Source organism: Epinephelus moara, chromosome 3 (assembly GCF_006386435.1).
Source record: "Epinephelus moara isolate mb chromosome 3, YSFRI_EMoa_1.0, whole genome shotgun sequence".
NCBI lineage: Eukaryota > Metazoa > Chordata > Actinopteri > Perciformes > Serranidae > Epinephelus > Epinephelus moara.
In genome coordinates, this window is record NC_065508.1 from 39,371,889 (window position 1) to 39,387,278 (window position 15,390).

The 15,390-nt window shown below is 43.4% G+C and overlaps 1 protein-coding gene across 2 annotated transcripts in view; it reads left to right on the plus strand.

Moving 5' to 3' along the window:
* The first annotated feature begins 603 nt into the window (after positions 1–603).
* Positions 604–15,390, plus strand: part of sim2 (SIM bHLH transcription factor 2) — a 54,187-nt gene continuing 39,400 nt past the window's right edge. For both annotated transcript variants that reach the window (XM_050035608.1, XM_050035613.1), the window contains exon 1: positions 604–1,287. In XM_050035608.1, coding sequence (XP_049891565.1) covers positions 1,050–1,287 — 238 coding nt within the window. In that variant the 5' untranslated portion in view covers positions 604–1,049. The remainder of the gene's footprint in view (positions 1,288–15,390) is intronic.

Below are 15,390 nucleotides of genomic sequence, written 5' to 3' on the forward strand. Positions count from 1 at the left end.
TTTTTCCCAACTGTAGTCATTAAATTTTCAATGAAAGCAGTTGTAAAGTATTCTGTTTCTACCAAATACTTATTACTAACAACTAGGCTAACAACACAATTCATAATTAATAGGAAGAAGTTTTTCGTTTGTTTGTTGGTTTGCTTTAAGTGAGTTAAGTTTAAAGGGAAAACAACTTGTTCTTTTTTTTGGGGGGGGGGGGGGGGGGGTCAACAAGATGCCAGAGAACGTTAATCAAATAAAATGTAGGGGATCGCCTGGACCCTCCTGAAAAGGTCTGGGCTAAGTCACCAATGTTCTTATATCCTAAAAACGGATGATCTATATTTACTTATCGTATCTAATCTTATCTTATCCTTGCTAAGTATTTAGTAAATAGCGAGAAGTATGTAGCTATTTGTTGCATTTATTTGTTTGAATTTTCTGAGTATAGCTGTAAATAATGTTGAACATAGTGTTTCAAATGTTGGAGAGCCATGTGGTAGTTCTTACACACACTCAAACACTCACACTCTCAAGCACGCACACGCCTACAAGGAGAGACAGACGGACGGACAGACACTGCAGCCCTGGTCTGAGAGGTTTCCAGCCCAGCTCAGTTCGCGGTGTTCTGTTGCCCTGCTCTCCACATTTGGTTACAACACGCATGTGTTAAATCTATCAGTGCTTAGGCCTATTTATTCTATTTTCGACACATGAGACTGGCGATGTGCAGAGCGCAGGATGTGGAGCTGTGTGGATATCTGGATGGATGAATAGATGAGCGGAAAGCTGACAGCACCGTGAAAACACCGTGAAGTGGACGTGGCGTGCAGCGGCGGGGCTTCTGCAACTTTGTCTGCTTGTACGGTTGAACAGGTGAAGCTGGGCAGTTGAACAAAGCTTGAAAAGGATGGTCATCGGAGTGATGGGATAAACTAAACGCGCGATCTGTTTTTTGGAATCACATAACAGAATCCTGCTAGTCATTTAAAGTTTTTTATTTAAACATCATGAGCAAAATTTAATCTCTGAGTAACACAGCCGTGTTTTTTAGCCTACATGAGTCTATGGGAAAAATCTCAGCGGAGATTTACTTTTATGCAAGAATCTTTTATGTGAAACTTCTAGAGATGAAGGAAAAATGCAAGAACGCAGCGAAGACGCGGAGAGAAAAAGAGAACGGAGAGTTTTATGAGCTGGCCAAACTGCTGCCTCTGCCGGCGGCCATCACCTCCCAGCTTGACAAGGCCTCCATCATCCGACTAACCAGCAGTTACCTCAAGATGAGGGCAGTCTTCCCTGACGGTAGGAACAGTCAAAGGGCTGCACGCACAGGCACTAGGATTATTAACATATAACATAGGCCTATTTATATAAATAGGGCCCACTGAAATGTCACATTCTGAGGGCGGAGGACAACAAACAAGGGACGAACAAATAGTAGTAGTAGTGACATAGGCTATATAAATTAATGTAGTACACATAACACATCAGAAACACGCACTCCATATGATTTACAATAATTACAGTTAATTAAAGCCATTCTCTGTAAGAAAGTAAGCTATAACAAAATCACGGATCAAAGCCTTTTCCCCATCGTATTGTTATGAAAAATATATCAGAGCTGCAATATGAAAAGTAATAAATATTGGAGTATTATTCAGTTTATTGCATTTAATTCGATATATTCCAAAATACATGCAACATAATCGTCTCAGTACAGGAATGAGGGATTCCATCAGAGGGACAGCCGTGCGGGATCTCGGTGTGTATAAACGTCCAACTAATACAGAGAAGTTTCCACACTGTGTCTCCTAAATTGTTTGTATTGAAGAGGAGCGAGTTTAAGTGTGCACCGGGGACAAATAGATTATACACTTCTTTTCTGGTACCACTTTTTAAAAAGGCATCCTTAGCAAAGGCTATGGGTAATAATTACGTCAGTAATGGAAAATTTACTGATGCTTCACATTGTCAATCGATTTTTAAATAAATGATTTATTAACTAGGCTATTTTCAAGCCCACAAGTTACAACTTACAAACCATTTTCAGCGGGCTCTTAATTGTAGCTACACAAGTCATCTAAATAAAACGTTTTTAAAAGTAAAAAAAAAAAAGTCACGTGAGTGTTTAAATACTTTGCCGGTCGTGTTTGCTCAGAGAGCTTGCTACAAAATGTCGAGGTCTTTGTACCATATTTAGACTTTCCTCTGATTACTATAATAATCTAATAATAATAGTTGTATTTGTATCATTACTTTTCCGGTTCTTCTCGCAGTAGTAAAAGTCAGTGTTTGCTCCTTCACTCAATCATAATCTCTGGGCTGTTAAACCAATTTTGTTAATTAGGGTGTCATCGAAGTGTTGAAGTTGTTTTCCCACTCTGATTAAAAGCTGATGTCTACTTTAAACGCCTCACTCATTCATCAAGGTAATTATTTCATTAGGACGCATACAGCTACACTGGGGCAGGTTAGAGGGCAGAAAAACAGAGCCTTTCCTCTCTGTCATCACTCATAAAGTCAGAGTGAACACACGGCCTTCTGTGGCCGGGCCACCCGGTAGAGTCCAGCCACCTCTTTGTCCGGGACGCAGTAAAGCTTCAGCGGCAACAGGCCCGCGCAGTTATTCCCTCCATTAGCCTGGGAAATGTTATGTGCATAAAGCCAACGGTGTGTTTTTTAGGAATCCAGAATGCCATAGATCCAATTTGTGGTGGATTAGTTTGTAGCCCCGTAATCCCAGTAAGGATCCATAATGCAGGGCCGCGGGATCTGGGAAAGTCCAACACTCTGGGGCGCGTGGAAGCACTTCATTTATCACTTCACCATGTGTTCATTAGACCTATATGTTACTGTAAATATAGGCACATATATCAGACAGGTTCAGACACGTCACATATTTCCGTTGATCTCTGGAACACTGCTGTAAATGTGGTGAAGTCAGGTAATTTGTGACATCAGGTAAAATGAGACAAATAGGGTTTTACATCTTGGGCTTTTTAAATATTAGCAGCCAGTCACCGAACATGTTATTGCATTGCTTCTGCAAATCTTTACATGAAATAATCATATGTATTGGTATGAAACAAACCTTTTTGCGCAGAGCAAAGAGTCAAAAATCACTGGTCCCAGAACTTCAAAGAAAAGTGTTGCTTTTTCTCATTTTGGTAATAAGAATTCTGACGCTTAAATAATAAGGGTATAACAACAAAAAATGTTGTAGGGTGTTGCATTTTGCAGTTTGTCTTATAGGCTAATCAAAATATTTTCACACAAGACTTTATTTTTATAGGAAATGATTTTGAGTGAGTATTTAATGCATTCAGGTACAATAGGGAAAATAAATTAAGCTAAAATGAAACATTTATTCTGAAGTGAAACCAGCAGGTTTTTGGACTCCCAGGGGCCTAACATCATGACTTATGCTGACACACACACACACACACACACACACACACACACACACACACACACACACACACACACACACAGAAGTCTATTCTAGACAACATGGCAGCAACAAAACAAGCAGCTAAAAAACACAGGAGAAGTATGGCAGAAAGGATGGACGTTTTTTATGAATAGCCATAGGTTACATGAATAAATTAATGACTGAACTGATAAATAGATTTAAGCATTCAAAAAATAAACATGAAGGTTTCATATTATCTTATCAGCTGTCCCATTTTACCTGAACATGTCATCACAGAGAAGTAGGGGTTCTCAGTGTGTTTGAAGGTCCAAAGTTTCTAAATTATTTTACTTGGCAACATATTTTCTTTATAGAATATAGCAGAGATCCACAACAAGTTCTAAAAGTAACACTTAAGGTAGTCCTCAGAGTTTTAGGTGGTTGTCTTGGCTATCTACTAAAAGCGTCCCAAATTCCCTGACTTCACTCTAACAGCGTTAAGTGGATAAAGCGTTTTGACTCTATTTACAGAATACTATTTTATTAGTTAATTCAGGGCGCTTTCCGTAAGGTTGGCCAGTACAACATTACCGGCTGGCCGGCGGACAGCAGTAGCTCTGTTGAGTGTCTGGGTGATAACGCTAAAATGAAGCTTTTATCATTTTCTATCATTTGAATGCAGCCCAACGAGAAGCGGATCCACCCGTCTGCGGCACAGACGCTTGATTGGTGATGTGTAGCTTTACCTCTACTGTTCAAACATTTCGTTGCTATTTGTTTCACATGGTGTCACAAATATTAACCCAACAAGAAAACTAAACAGGCCTAATAAAACAGTTATTAAGTTCATATGGACTGAAAAACGGCAGTTTTACTGTGGATGGCCATCCACAGTAAAACTGCCGTTTTTCAGTTCAAGCCTACAGGCTCAGTTTTTGCACATTTTTGCATATCATTTCACATTTTATTGTATTTTATGTTTGTATCATAATTTAGCATTTTGTTATGTTTTTGTACTAATTTAAAATTGTTAGTTGTAGTTATTAAACCAAGTGAGGAATCCAGCTAGGTCACAAAAGGTTTGGAGTAATTTTAGCTGCCACTATCAAACTGATTTAGCTATTATTTCAAATAGATCAAACTCTAATCTATTATTTAGATAAGATTATTTGGATTAAGACTAGATTATTCATTCCTGTTTTTCCAAAGCCACACAGCAGTGTTCCATTGTTAAAAAGAGCTTATGTTTTTTTTCTGATGAAAACCTTGTTGAGGCTCAGAGAGTCAATTTAATACTGAAGACAAACAGTCCACACGGTTTCTATCTGTTCTTGTCCGTTTGACCTGTGGGCCAAAAAGTCCAGCTCCCAACAAGCTGAAAAAATGAACACAGTGAGAAAGCAGGAGTAATTTCTTAATTTTAAAAAATGTGTCTGTAACTGGCAGTTTGCCATTATTTGTACCTACTTTTTTTTTCCCTCGTGGGGTGATTTAGAATAAAGATTACAATAATCCATAAAGCAGCAGAGTCCTTTATTAAATGTGCTACTCATTTCTGGCCTATAGATGTTATCGCAAACTGCAACACTGCAGATGACCATAATGAAAACAACTTAAATTCATGTTATAATTCTTCATACACAGCCATTATATAATTCTCGGGGATGGAAAGTAAAGTGCAAACACCATTGGTATAATTTAGAGGCCCTGGGGCTTTAGTTCAGTATTTCTATTGTAACAACTACCTCCCCTTAGAGCTGCAGTTATTAGTTACTATTTTACATGTCGCTTCTGTTTAAATGATCCATCAGTCTAGGCAATAGTCAGACCTGAACCTGCCACAACTTTACAAAACCTGAACACATTCTTATTCTTAATGAGTTTCAGAATGATTTCTGGTAGAGTACAAGTACTCTTTACTGTTCTGTAACTTCTTGTTGCGGGGAGGGGGGCTATCACAGCCAACATTGGGCAAGAGGCGAGGCAGGATACGCTCTAAACACATTGCCACACATAGAGACAGTCAGCCAGTTACCGTCACATTTATATCTACACACAATCTAAAGTCTCCATTTTAACCCAACCTGCATGTTTTTGGACTGTGGGAGGAAGCCAGAGAACGCTGAGAGAACCCACGCTTACACAGGCTGAACATGCAAACTCCACACAGAAAGGACCCATCCAGCGGGCTCAAACCCGGAACCGTCTTGCTGTGAGGTGACAGTGCTAACCACTGCACCACCATTGAATTTTGAATTGGAAAATGAGTGCATGTTGACAATTTATGTTTTCATGTCCTATTTCTTGTAACCCTAAAAGTTAAGATTTTATTTGGTATTTTTTCAAGTAGTGTTTCTTATAAGCCCTCAGTGCTAATATTCCAGCTGCCCTGGTATAAAATTACAATTGATGTGAAAAGCAGAATTGATTCTACAAACTGACCTGCTGAGCGAAAACACTGTTCTTCAGTTCTGTCAGGCTTTCAGCACTACTACGTGCAGGAAATGATTTGGTAGAAATGAAATACTTTACATCCACATAGGCTTCCAAAAATATTGATTCTGCCTTATTAAAGTCAGCCCCTTATGCAGCGCAACTTTTTTTTTTCATTCTAGATGTATATAAAATTTTAGCTTGGTGCTGATGAAACAGCAGCAGTTCACCCTTTTTCTAGAAGAATCTGATAATATTCCATTATGTGATATGTTAGTAATTGAACAGCTATATCAGCCATACATTTATTTTGGACCACTTTGACTGTTACCAGTGTATTTTGTAATCTGTTTCTCAGTGTGTGAGAGGGACATGCAGCCAGAAGCAGCTGTTTGGAATCAGTGTGGATAGGCTTCAAATCACATGAAAACATAACGTTTCTGACACTGAAGTCAAGCATAACACCATATACAGATTTTAAAAACATAGTTGACATACTGCATTCTAAAAAATAATCACTGAAAACTAGCTGCGCCATGATACGTCACATTGTTGACCCCCCTAGCCTGATGACAGCTGGACATTTCATGTGTCTAGCAGCACAGCAGACACAGGGCTCTCTGAATGCCAGCATGAATTATGGAAAAAAAGAGTTTAAATTAACAGTGTCAGGCACTAACATTTCAGTTCCTCCTGATCAGGTGATCACATAACCCTCTGTGTCTCCAATGTCTCCTTGTTTATAACTGCTCCCACACATATGTGAATATTTATTCATTATTTTAAGTGCCCAAGAAATGGAGATGCCACTCAGTCTATTGGCATGTTTTACAAATCATGTCTCGGTTCTGTGTCCTAAAGCAACAAACATCTGTGCTCTCAAAGTATGCATCTGTTGGTGAGAAAGTAAAGAAAAGGCCAATTATGGACATGCACAGTAGGTAGTTATGAAGTATACTGCTTGCACAAGGGTGTGGATAAGGATACAAAGCCAACACATTTTCACTTCGAACTTGTCATAGATAAATGACATTTCAACAATTATATATATTATATATATATATTATATAAGATCATACTTTAAATAACACTTTACACTTTACTCCACTGGTGTGTCCTCTGTTGTTGACCTGGCTGTGCCTGACCACTGTGTGTATTTTAACATCACCAGTTTTAGCCAGGCCCCGGTGAGAACGGTGAGGAAATGCTACCTAACTTCTGAAGTGGCTGCAAATTTTATCGAGATTTTACAGAGCACTCCTGCTGAAATTTTACCTGCACCCTGTGATTTTATTGTGGAAAATTTTAACAGTAAATTGAAGTCAACACTTGACTCAGTGGCTCAATTTTAGGTCCAATTCTTTTTAATCTATACATGCTTCCCCTTGGGGACGTCATCAGGAGGCAAGGCATCAGCTTCCACAGTTACGCAGATGATACACAGTTGTACATCGCTGTGTCTCCTGATGACGCAGGGCCAATTGATACCCTTTTAAACTGTATTTTAGTTATCAAGTCATGGATGGCAGTGAATTTCCTACAGCTCAACCAGGACAAAACAGAGGTTTTAATTATTGGTCCTGAAGGCAAGAGAGAGAAACTTTTTCCAAAACTACAAGATTTTAAACCTTCAGATTGTGTGAAGAACCTGGGCATCATTTTTTACTCTGAGCTTAGTTTTATTCCACACATAAAAAATGTAACAAAGTTTTTATCATCTTAAGAATATAGCCAGAGTCCACTTGTTTCTCTCTCAGGCTATCACGGAGGTGCTGATGCATGCTTTTATCTCTTGTCGTTTAGATTATTGTAATGCCCTGCTCTCAAGTCTTCCCAAAAAGACCATCTCTAACCTGCAATTACTCCAAAACTCAGCCACATGAGTGCTGACGAAGACCAGAGGGCGGGCACACATTATACTGGTTTTAAAATCACTGCATTGGTTCCCCAGTGTTTTTCGATTTTAAGGTTCTTTTATTAGTTTTTAAATGTCTTAATGGTCTTGGGCCATCTTATTTATCTGACCTGCTTTTATCATATCAACCCTCGCGGATCCTGAAGTCCTCCGGCACCGGCCTTTTAATCATTCCAAAAGTTAGAACTAAAACCCACGGGGAAGCTGCATTCAGCCATTATGGCCCTCACTTATGGAATAGCCTGCCGGAGAGCATCAGGACTGCAGAGACTGTTGATGTTTTTAAAAGGAGGCTCAAGACTCGCCTTTTTAGTTTGGCTTTTAACTGATTTCTTTTACTCTTTGAATTCTTCTATTATATGTTATTTTAATCTCTAATACTTTTAAATGATTTATTTTTAAATCTTTATGCATTTTATTATTATTAAATTTCTAAATCTTCAATTTTTAATCTTTAAATCTTTAATTTTTCTAAATCCTTAAATTTGTATGCATTTTATCATTATTTTGTCTCATACCTGTTTTATCCTATCCTATTGCCTTTTAGTCTTTCAGTTTTTAGCTCCAGTGTTTACTCATGGGGGGCCTCCACACTGGGAGGTGTGTCCGGTCCGCGGGGACGTCGTCCTGGAGATCCCTCAGGCCCGGAGGACTGGGAGGCTCTGCACCATGTGTGGAGTCTACCCCGGTCTATCTGGGTCAAGGTGGTCTCTGTGGTGGCACTCCCTGTGGCCGTAGGCTGTGGCTTTAGTTGTGTTTTGGCCAATCGTTTACAAGACAGCAGCGTTTTGGGTGCCTGAAAACGCAACGTTTTGAAAACGGGTTCCAGAATGCAGCTTTTTGGAAACGGCAGTGTCTGCAAGCAATGCAACCTGTTAGAGGTCACCAGCCCAGGAGGATTGTGGAACGGGCTGTCGAAAAGGCCCTGTACGACTTGAATGAGCTTGGCAATGTGGACGCCGTGAAAAATCCACCGGTCACAAAATCGATCGAAAGCAAGCTCCCAGAGTCTTTGAAGAAGGAGTGGCTGGTGTATGCTGCTGATGACGGGAGAGCTGTCCAATACCAGAGCTGCTTTGACATGCTCCTCATGTTCCTGAGAGCACAAGAAACAATATATGAGCAGTTGGACCAGCTAAAAGACGAAGAGCCCAGCAGGAAAGAGACCAGGTTCCAGCAAAAACACACCAGAACACAAACTGCCAAGGCCAGTAGTGAACCAGCAGGCTGCATCATCTGTGGTGACACCAAGCACAGAACAAAACTGTATTTCTGCAGGAAATTCAAGACCAACTTAAGACCTTCGTAGAGGAGAAATGCGGTGATGCAGCTTGGTGCTTGCAGTCAGTGCCTCGAGGTTCATGGTGAGGATGGATATTGCAAAGCCTCTTTCCTGTGTAAGAACACAGAGTGCAAAGACCAGCACCATTACTACCTCTGCCCTTTTGCTGAAACCAAAAATCGGTCCCATAGATCAGTTAAATCTGGCACAGTGGGAGGTGGAAGCAGGAGATACACAGAGGCTCAGGAGGAGTTCCTCTCCAAGTTGTCACCGGAACTGGAGCAGCAGTGTTGAGATGCTTTCTGCAGCGCAGTATCCAAATCTTGCAACTCCGCAGTAAGTGAGCATGGACTACTGGTGGAATGTGGCTTGCAGGAGTTCCCCGTCATCATGATGCTCCTTAACGTCACTGCCAATGCTGGATAAAAGGTCGGAACTCTGATTGACTTGGCCTCAGACACAAATTACATAACGCATAAGGTCGCAGATGAGCTGAACCTCCGGAGTGAAGACGTCACCCTGGTGGTCCATGGAGTTGTTGGGATGAAAGCCTCGGTTGAGACCAAGCAGTACCTGTTAAAGATCTGTGTGAACACCCCCAAAGACACTCTCAAGGCACACCAGCTGGTGTGTTATGGGCTGGACAGCATCGCCGAGATTCATAGACATGTGCCGGCAAAAAAGTTGCAAAAGATTTTCCCTGATGTTCAACTCCATGAGCTGAAGAGACCCACAGAGGTCCAACTTCTTATAAGTCATAAGGAAGGACAATTGGTGCCTCAGAAAGTTCGCTCTATTGGAAACCTTGTCCTCTGGGATGGCCCACTTGGGAAAACTGTTGGGGGCACTCACCCTGACCTCTTCGAAGAAGCCACTGTGACAGCCCATACCTCCAAAACTCACTTTACTCGCTCAGTGAGAACCGCAGCAGTGAAATACAAAGAACTCACCTGTAAAGATCCAAATTTCTGACTCCTTTCATCCAGGCCAACACTGCAGCTGCTAACAGAGACTTTCTGAAATGGTGGAAGTGGGACAGCATAGGAGCTGCTTGTGAGCCCAAGTGTGGAGGTTGCCGCTGCGGGAATTGCCAGCCTGGAGGCAAAGAGATGTCACTTTCAGAGGAAAGAGAACTGGAAATGGTGAGAAATGGTTTAAAGGTATAATATGTAGTTTTTCCACATAAAAATGTCTAAAAACAACTAAACCAATATTATATATTTTGTTTAGTTGTGTACTTTGATTATCAGAAATGTTTCCAACAATTTTTCAAACCCAGATAAATACGAAATATTAATAAAAGTTACGGACCGTGTCATTAGGTCGCATGTCAATGGCAACGTAACTCCAGTTACCATAGCCATTAAATGAAGGAGAAGAAGAAGCAGACCGGATGAGACGTCAGAGAATGAATGTTACTGTTGCTAGGCTAAGCTAACTCGTCATGGATCATGATTATGCATTGACGGTTGCTGCACCTTCTGACACCGAAGCTGTCCCGGTAAACAAGCAGGTAAAACGGAAACGTACGGGTCAACCAAGCAATCCCAGAAGAATCTAGGATAAGAAGAGAGCTAAATCAAGGATAAATATTGGTGTGGCCTTTCCGAGATGGAGAGAGCTTCGTGAAAATCTAGGACTACAATTCGACGCCCACCTCGCGTGTGTTCTACTAGACAGGTAAGCAAACATCTGGCTGATGTTATCGAAATATTAATCATTTCCACCAGTATATTGCAAGCACTGCTGCCCGCCGGGGCACCAGCGCTCCGGCCAGCAGTTATATGACTACAACTCCCATGATCCCACGCTACTTCGTGACGTCATCCAACTCCCTCTTCTCTTCTTATTGTTTTGGTTTGAGACCCCTAGTGGCAGAAAATTACATATTGCACGTTTAAGATATGTAAATGGAGATGACCACTGCAAGAAACCACACTGGCATGCCAAATATCCCTGGGCGGAAGATCCAACATCCTTGCCCGACAACAGGAAGGCCGTTGAAGCAACATTCCTCAGGACGGAGAAACAATTGGCAAAGGAGCCAGAGTGGAAAGCTGCCTACGCCTCCCAAGTTCATGACATGGTCCAACGTAAGGCTGCGGTAAACCTGTCCAAGGAAGTGCAGGAAGACTGGACCGGGTCAGTACGGTATATCAGTTATCTCATTGCCCCAAATCCGCATTCTGTCTCGGCTCCAGTGAGACTCATTTGGAACAGCAGCCAAAAATTCAGAGGCCTGAGCCTGAACGACCTCCTCATTAAAGATCCGGATGTCCTCAACCCCATCTGTGCTGTCCTGCTGAGGTTCCGAGCGGGAGTCTTTGCTGCCCTGGGTGACATAAAAAAAATGTATAAATCCGTCTGGCTGGACCGTCATCTGCACAGGTTCCTTTGGCGGGACTCTGAAAATGACCAAATTGAAAATTATGACATAAGAGTCAACATTGGAGACAAACCTGCTGGATGCATTGCTCAACTGGCCATGCGTGGAACTGCCAACTTACCTCAGTTCAGTCATCTCAAAGAAGAAAGGCGTGTGCTGCATCAAGATGCCTATGTTGACGTCATCTTGACCTCTCACGACAACCTGAACCAGCTGAAACTCATCACATCTAACACTGAGCGGATCCTAGATGCTGAGGGGTTTTACATGAAGCCATGGGTCTACTCCAATCAAAGTGGGAGGAGAGTGCCCAAATGTGAGGAGACAGGGCCCAAGACAATAGTTCTACCAAATCAGCTCACGGAAGATGACAACAAAGCCCTCAGCCTCGGGTACACACTCAACGATGACAAGCTCCACGTCATAGTCGCCGTGAACTGTGACTCGACCAGAATCTACTCAAAGAGGAAGTGCGGTTACAAACTCCAAAACCACTCACCAGAAGAGAGCTGTTAAGCCAAGTTGCAGGACTGTACGATCCCCTGGGTCTGGTGGCTCCGGCGAAGCAAAAAGGAACAATCCTGGTCCGAAGAGCTTTTCAAGAAGCAAAGGCAAACTGCTGCTCAGCAAAAGACACCTGGGATGCTGCCTTGTCAGACAAGCTCCGGGAGGATGTCATTAAGCTCCTGGAGGAATATGTTGAGCTGGGCAATGTAAGATTCACCAGGTCCCTGACACCACCAGATCCCAATGGCAAACTTTGTGGCATCACCTTCTCTGATGGCAGGGAGCACGCATATGGTGCTGTGTTATATCTGCGTTGGAGTTGCAGCCATGGCACAGCCGTGAGGCTGGTCGAATCCAAGGCCAAATTGACCCCTCTTGACCAAAAAGGAGATGCTGTAAAAGCTGAAATGTGTGGAGCCGTCTTTGCTGCCCTGCTGAAGGGTTACTTTGAAAGACACTGCAGAATCCAGGTGGAGAAGTGGTGTCATCTTTTCAACAGTCAGACCGTCTTAGGAGCAATACAGTGAGAAAGTTACGGCTATCAAACTTTCTTTGCCAACTGGGTCGGAGAGATCCAGAACGTCCGAGATTGGTGGTGGATTCTGGGAGCAGTGAATGTTGCAGACCTCATAACAAGAGGAGCTGGCCCCAAAGACTTGACTGAGGACTCAGAATGGCAGATAGGTCCAAAGTTTTTAAGTCTACCAGAAAGTGAGTGGCCAAAGAGATCCGCCAGGGACGTTGCCGCTGCAGCAAGAGAGAACATCGCAAAAATCCAAGAGAAGTCATTTGCTGCAGTTCTTAACAGAACCTACCTGAAGGAGGACCCAGGGCAGAGCCAGCATTCAGTCCAGAAGATGTCAAGCAGGTCACCTGCAGGACTAGCAGTCCAGATGCTAGTTGATGTAAGGCGTTTCAGTAACCTGACACGGCTGGTCAAGACGGTGGCATGGAGAGCTGCGAAAAGGTTCCTGCGGGTCAAGACTAGAGCAGAGTCCTGCACGGGTCCAGTTTTCAAGATCCGCCCCGACCCGACCCGGCGACGTACAAACCCGCACCCGAACCGCAAACCCGCGCATCAGGCCAATTAGTACCGCAACCCGGTCCGACCTGTTGAAACACGACCCGCAGCCCGACCCGTAACCCGGATTTAAAGTAATCATTTTGGGTCATATTGGCTGAATATTGAACAGCATATCGCCACAGTTAAGGTGCCAGTAAGTAAACAACGACCTGAATGAAGCAGCTCTCACAATAAAAACCTGACTTCAGCTCCATCATCAACCCTCTGTGTTCTTCTCCCATACGAGTGTAAAAGCACTCGTTTGTTACGTTTAATGCTTTTAAACTTTTAATCTATGTAAAGGAACTTTACATGTGTAATAATAGACTTACTTTCTGTCCAGAGCGACGTTCAGCAGTTACGAGCCGTCACGTGTTTTTAGAATCCATCGAGGAGAGAAGTAATCCATCAGGGAAACACTTCAGAAACATTATAAAGTGATAGTTGTACGTTTTATCCACTTATTTCTCAAATACCTAAATAATTATTTACTGTTTTGGAAGCGGCGCTTGTTAGACGGTGGCAGCCATGTTGATTCTGTCGTCCAATCACAAATTGTGTTATTAGATGGTGAAACGCGTGTAAACAGCTGAACCAATGACCGTTGCGAAATAGCGGAGGCGATCCTCAGAGAGTAAATAATGACCAAGATAGTTATCTGTAGTTTACCGAACTAATGACTGATGTGTTTATCTAAAACCCACGATCCGACCCGCATGTTATTTTTTCCACCCAGATCCGAACCCGGGAAAAAATGTTTTTTTAAAAACCACCCGCAAATCAGCTGTTTTTGCGGGTACCCGACCCAGTGCAGGACTCTGGACTAGAGACGTGTCAAAGTGGGAGGCAGTGTCTGGATCAGGCATCATCACGGTCAGCGAGAGACAAGATGCTCTTAGAGACCTTTGCCTGGCAGCGCAAACACATGTGACTTTCCCAAGCACCACAACAGACAGACTGGTTGTCTACAGGGACGTGACAAGTGGGCTATTGGTGTGTGGTGGTAGAGTCCAGTACTTTAAAAAGGATGGCAAAGCTGTTCCCCTCCTACCCTTTGATGCCTGGATCGCAACCCTTTTGGCCCATGAAGCTCACAGTGAAGGACATGACGGAGTAGCGGGGACCTTATTGAGGACGAGACGGAAGGCTTGGGTCATCAGAGGGAGGAGGATTGCCCAAAAAGTTGTTGAAAAATGCATCGTCTGCAAGAAAGCAAGAGCCAGGACTTGTCGACAGGTAATGGGTGACCTACCTGAAGAAAGAACAAGACCAACCGCACCATTTGAGTTCACTGCCATTGACTTATTCGGACCCTACCAAGTGAGGGATGACATCAAGAAAAGAGTGTCCATGAAAGTTTGGGGAGTGGTGTTTTGCTGCATGTCAAGCAGGGCCATCCATGCAGAGTTGGCAAACACACTATCGACGGAGAGCTTCTTACTTGCTTACCAGAGGTTTACCGCACTCCGTGGCCATCCATTAAAGGTCTGGTCCGATCCTGGTACCAACTTCGTTGGTGCAAAACCTGTTCTGGCGGAGCTGTACTCTTTCCTGGGGGGAGCAAAACAAAGAAACCCTGGAAGAGAGTGGACCTGGAAAATCAATCCAGCTGATTCTCCACACCGAAATGGGGCCGCAGAAGCCGCAATGCGGATCACTAAGAGGGCGCTCCAAAGTCTCGGAAAGGGAACAGACCTCAGCTTCAGTGAGTTCCTGACAGTACTCCGACTAGCAGCCAACCTCGCCAACGAACGCCCCATAGATGCGAGAGCTCAGAGCCTAGAAGACCGACTAGAATACGTCACACCGAACTCTCTCTTGCTTGGTCAAGCTTCGCAGAGCGGTGATCTCAAGACGTTCAACTTCGCCACTTATCCGTACGAAAGACTGCGAGAGATACAAGCCCAAGTCAACCACATCTGCGAGTCCTGGAGTCAGCTCGCTGGTCCAAACCTGTTTGTGCGAGGCAAATGGCACACCACAGAAAGAAACGTCGCCATTGGAGACATAGTCTGGCTGTGTGACCAAAATGCGCTGAGAGGACAATTCAAGCTTGGGAGAGTCATCAGCGTGAATCCTGACTCGAAAGGTATCGTAAGAGATGTCAATGTTCAAGTCTCTCCAAGCCATTGTGTTCCGGCCAACAGCTCAAGACCAGCTGTCAAAGGCTCAGCATCCAGCGACAGGAGAGGTACTGTGCTGCATAGAGATGTCAGAAGCCTTGTTGTCCTCCTTCCAATAGAAGACCAGGACAAGCAAGACCACTGACGCTACAACCCTGGGCTCGCCTGGAGTAACCTGGAGGTTGTGTGATCTTCCCTAGGACCCAGGGAAAGATCGAGTGGGAGGTGTTGCGGCGAGTCAAAGGCGGCTCCAAGCGCATTCCGCTCCTGCTCCTCAGACGGAG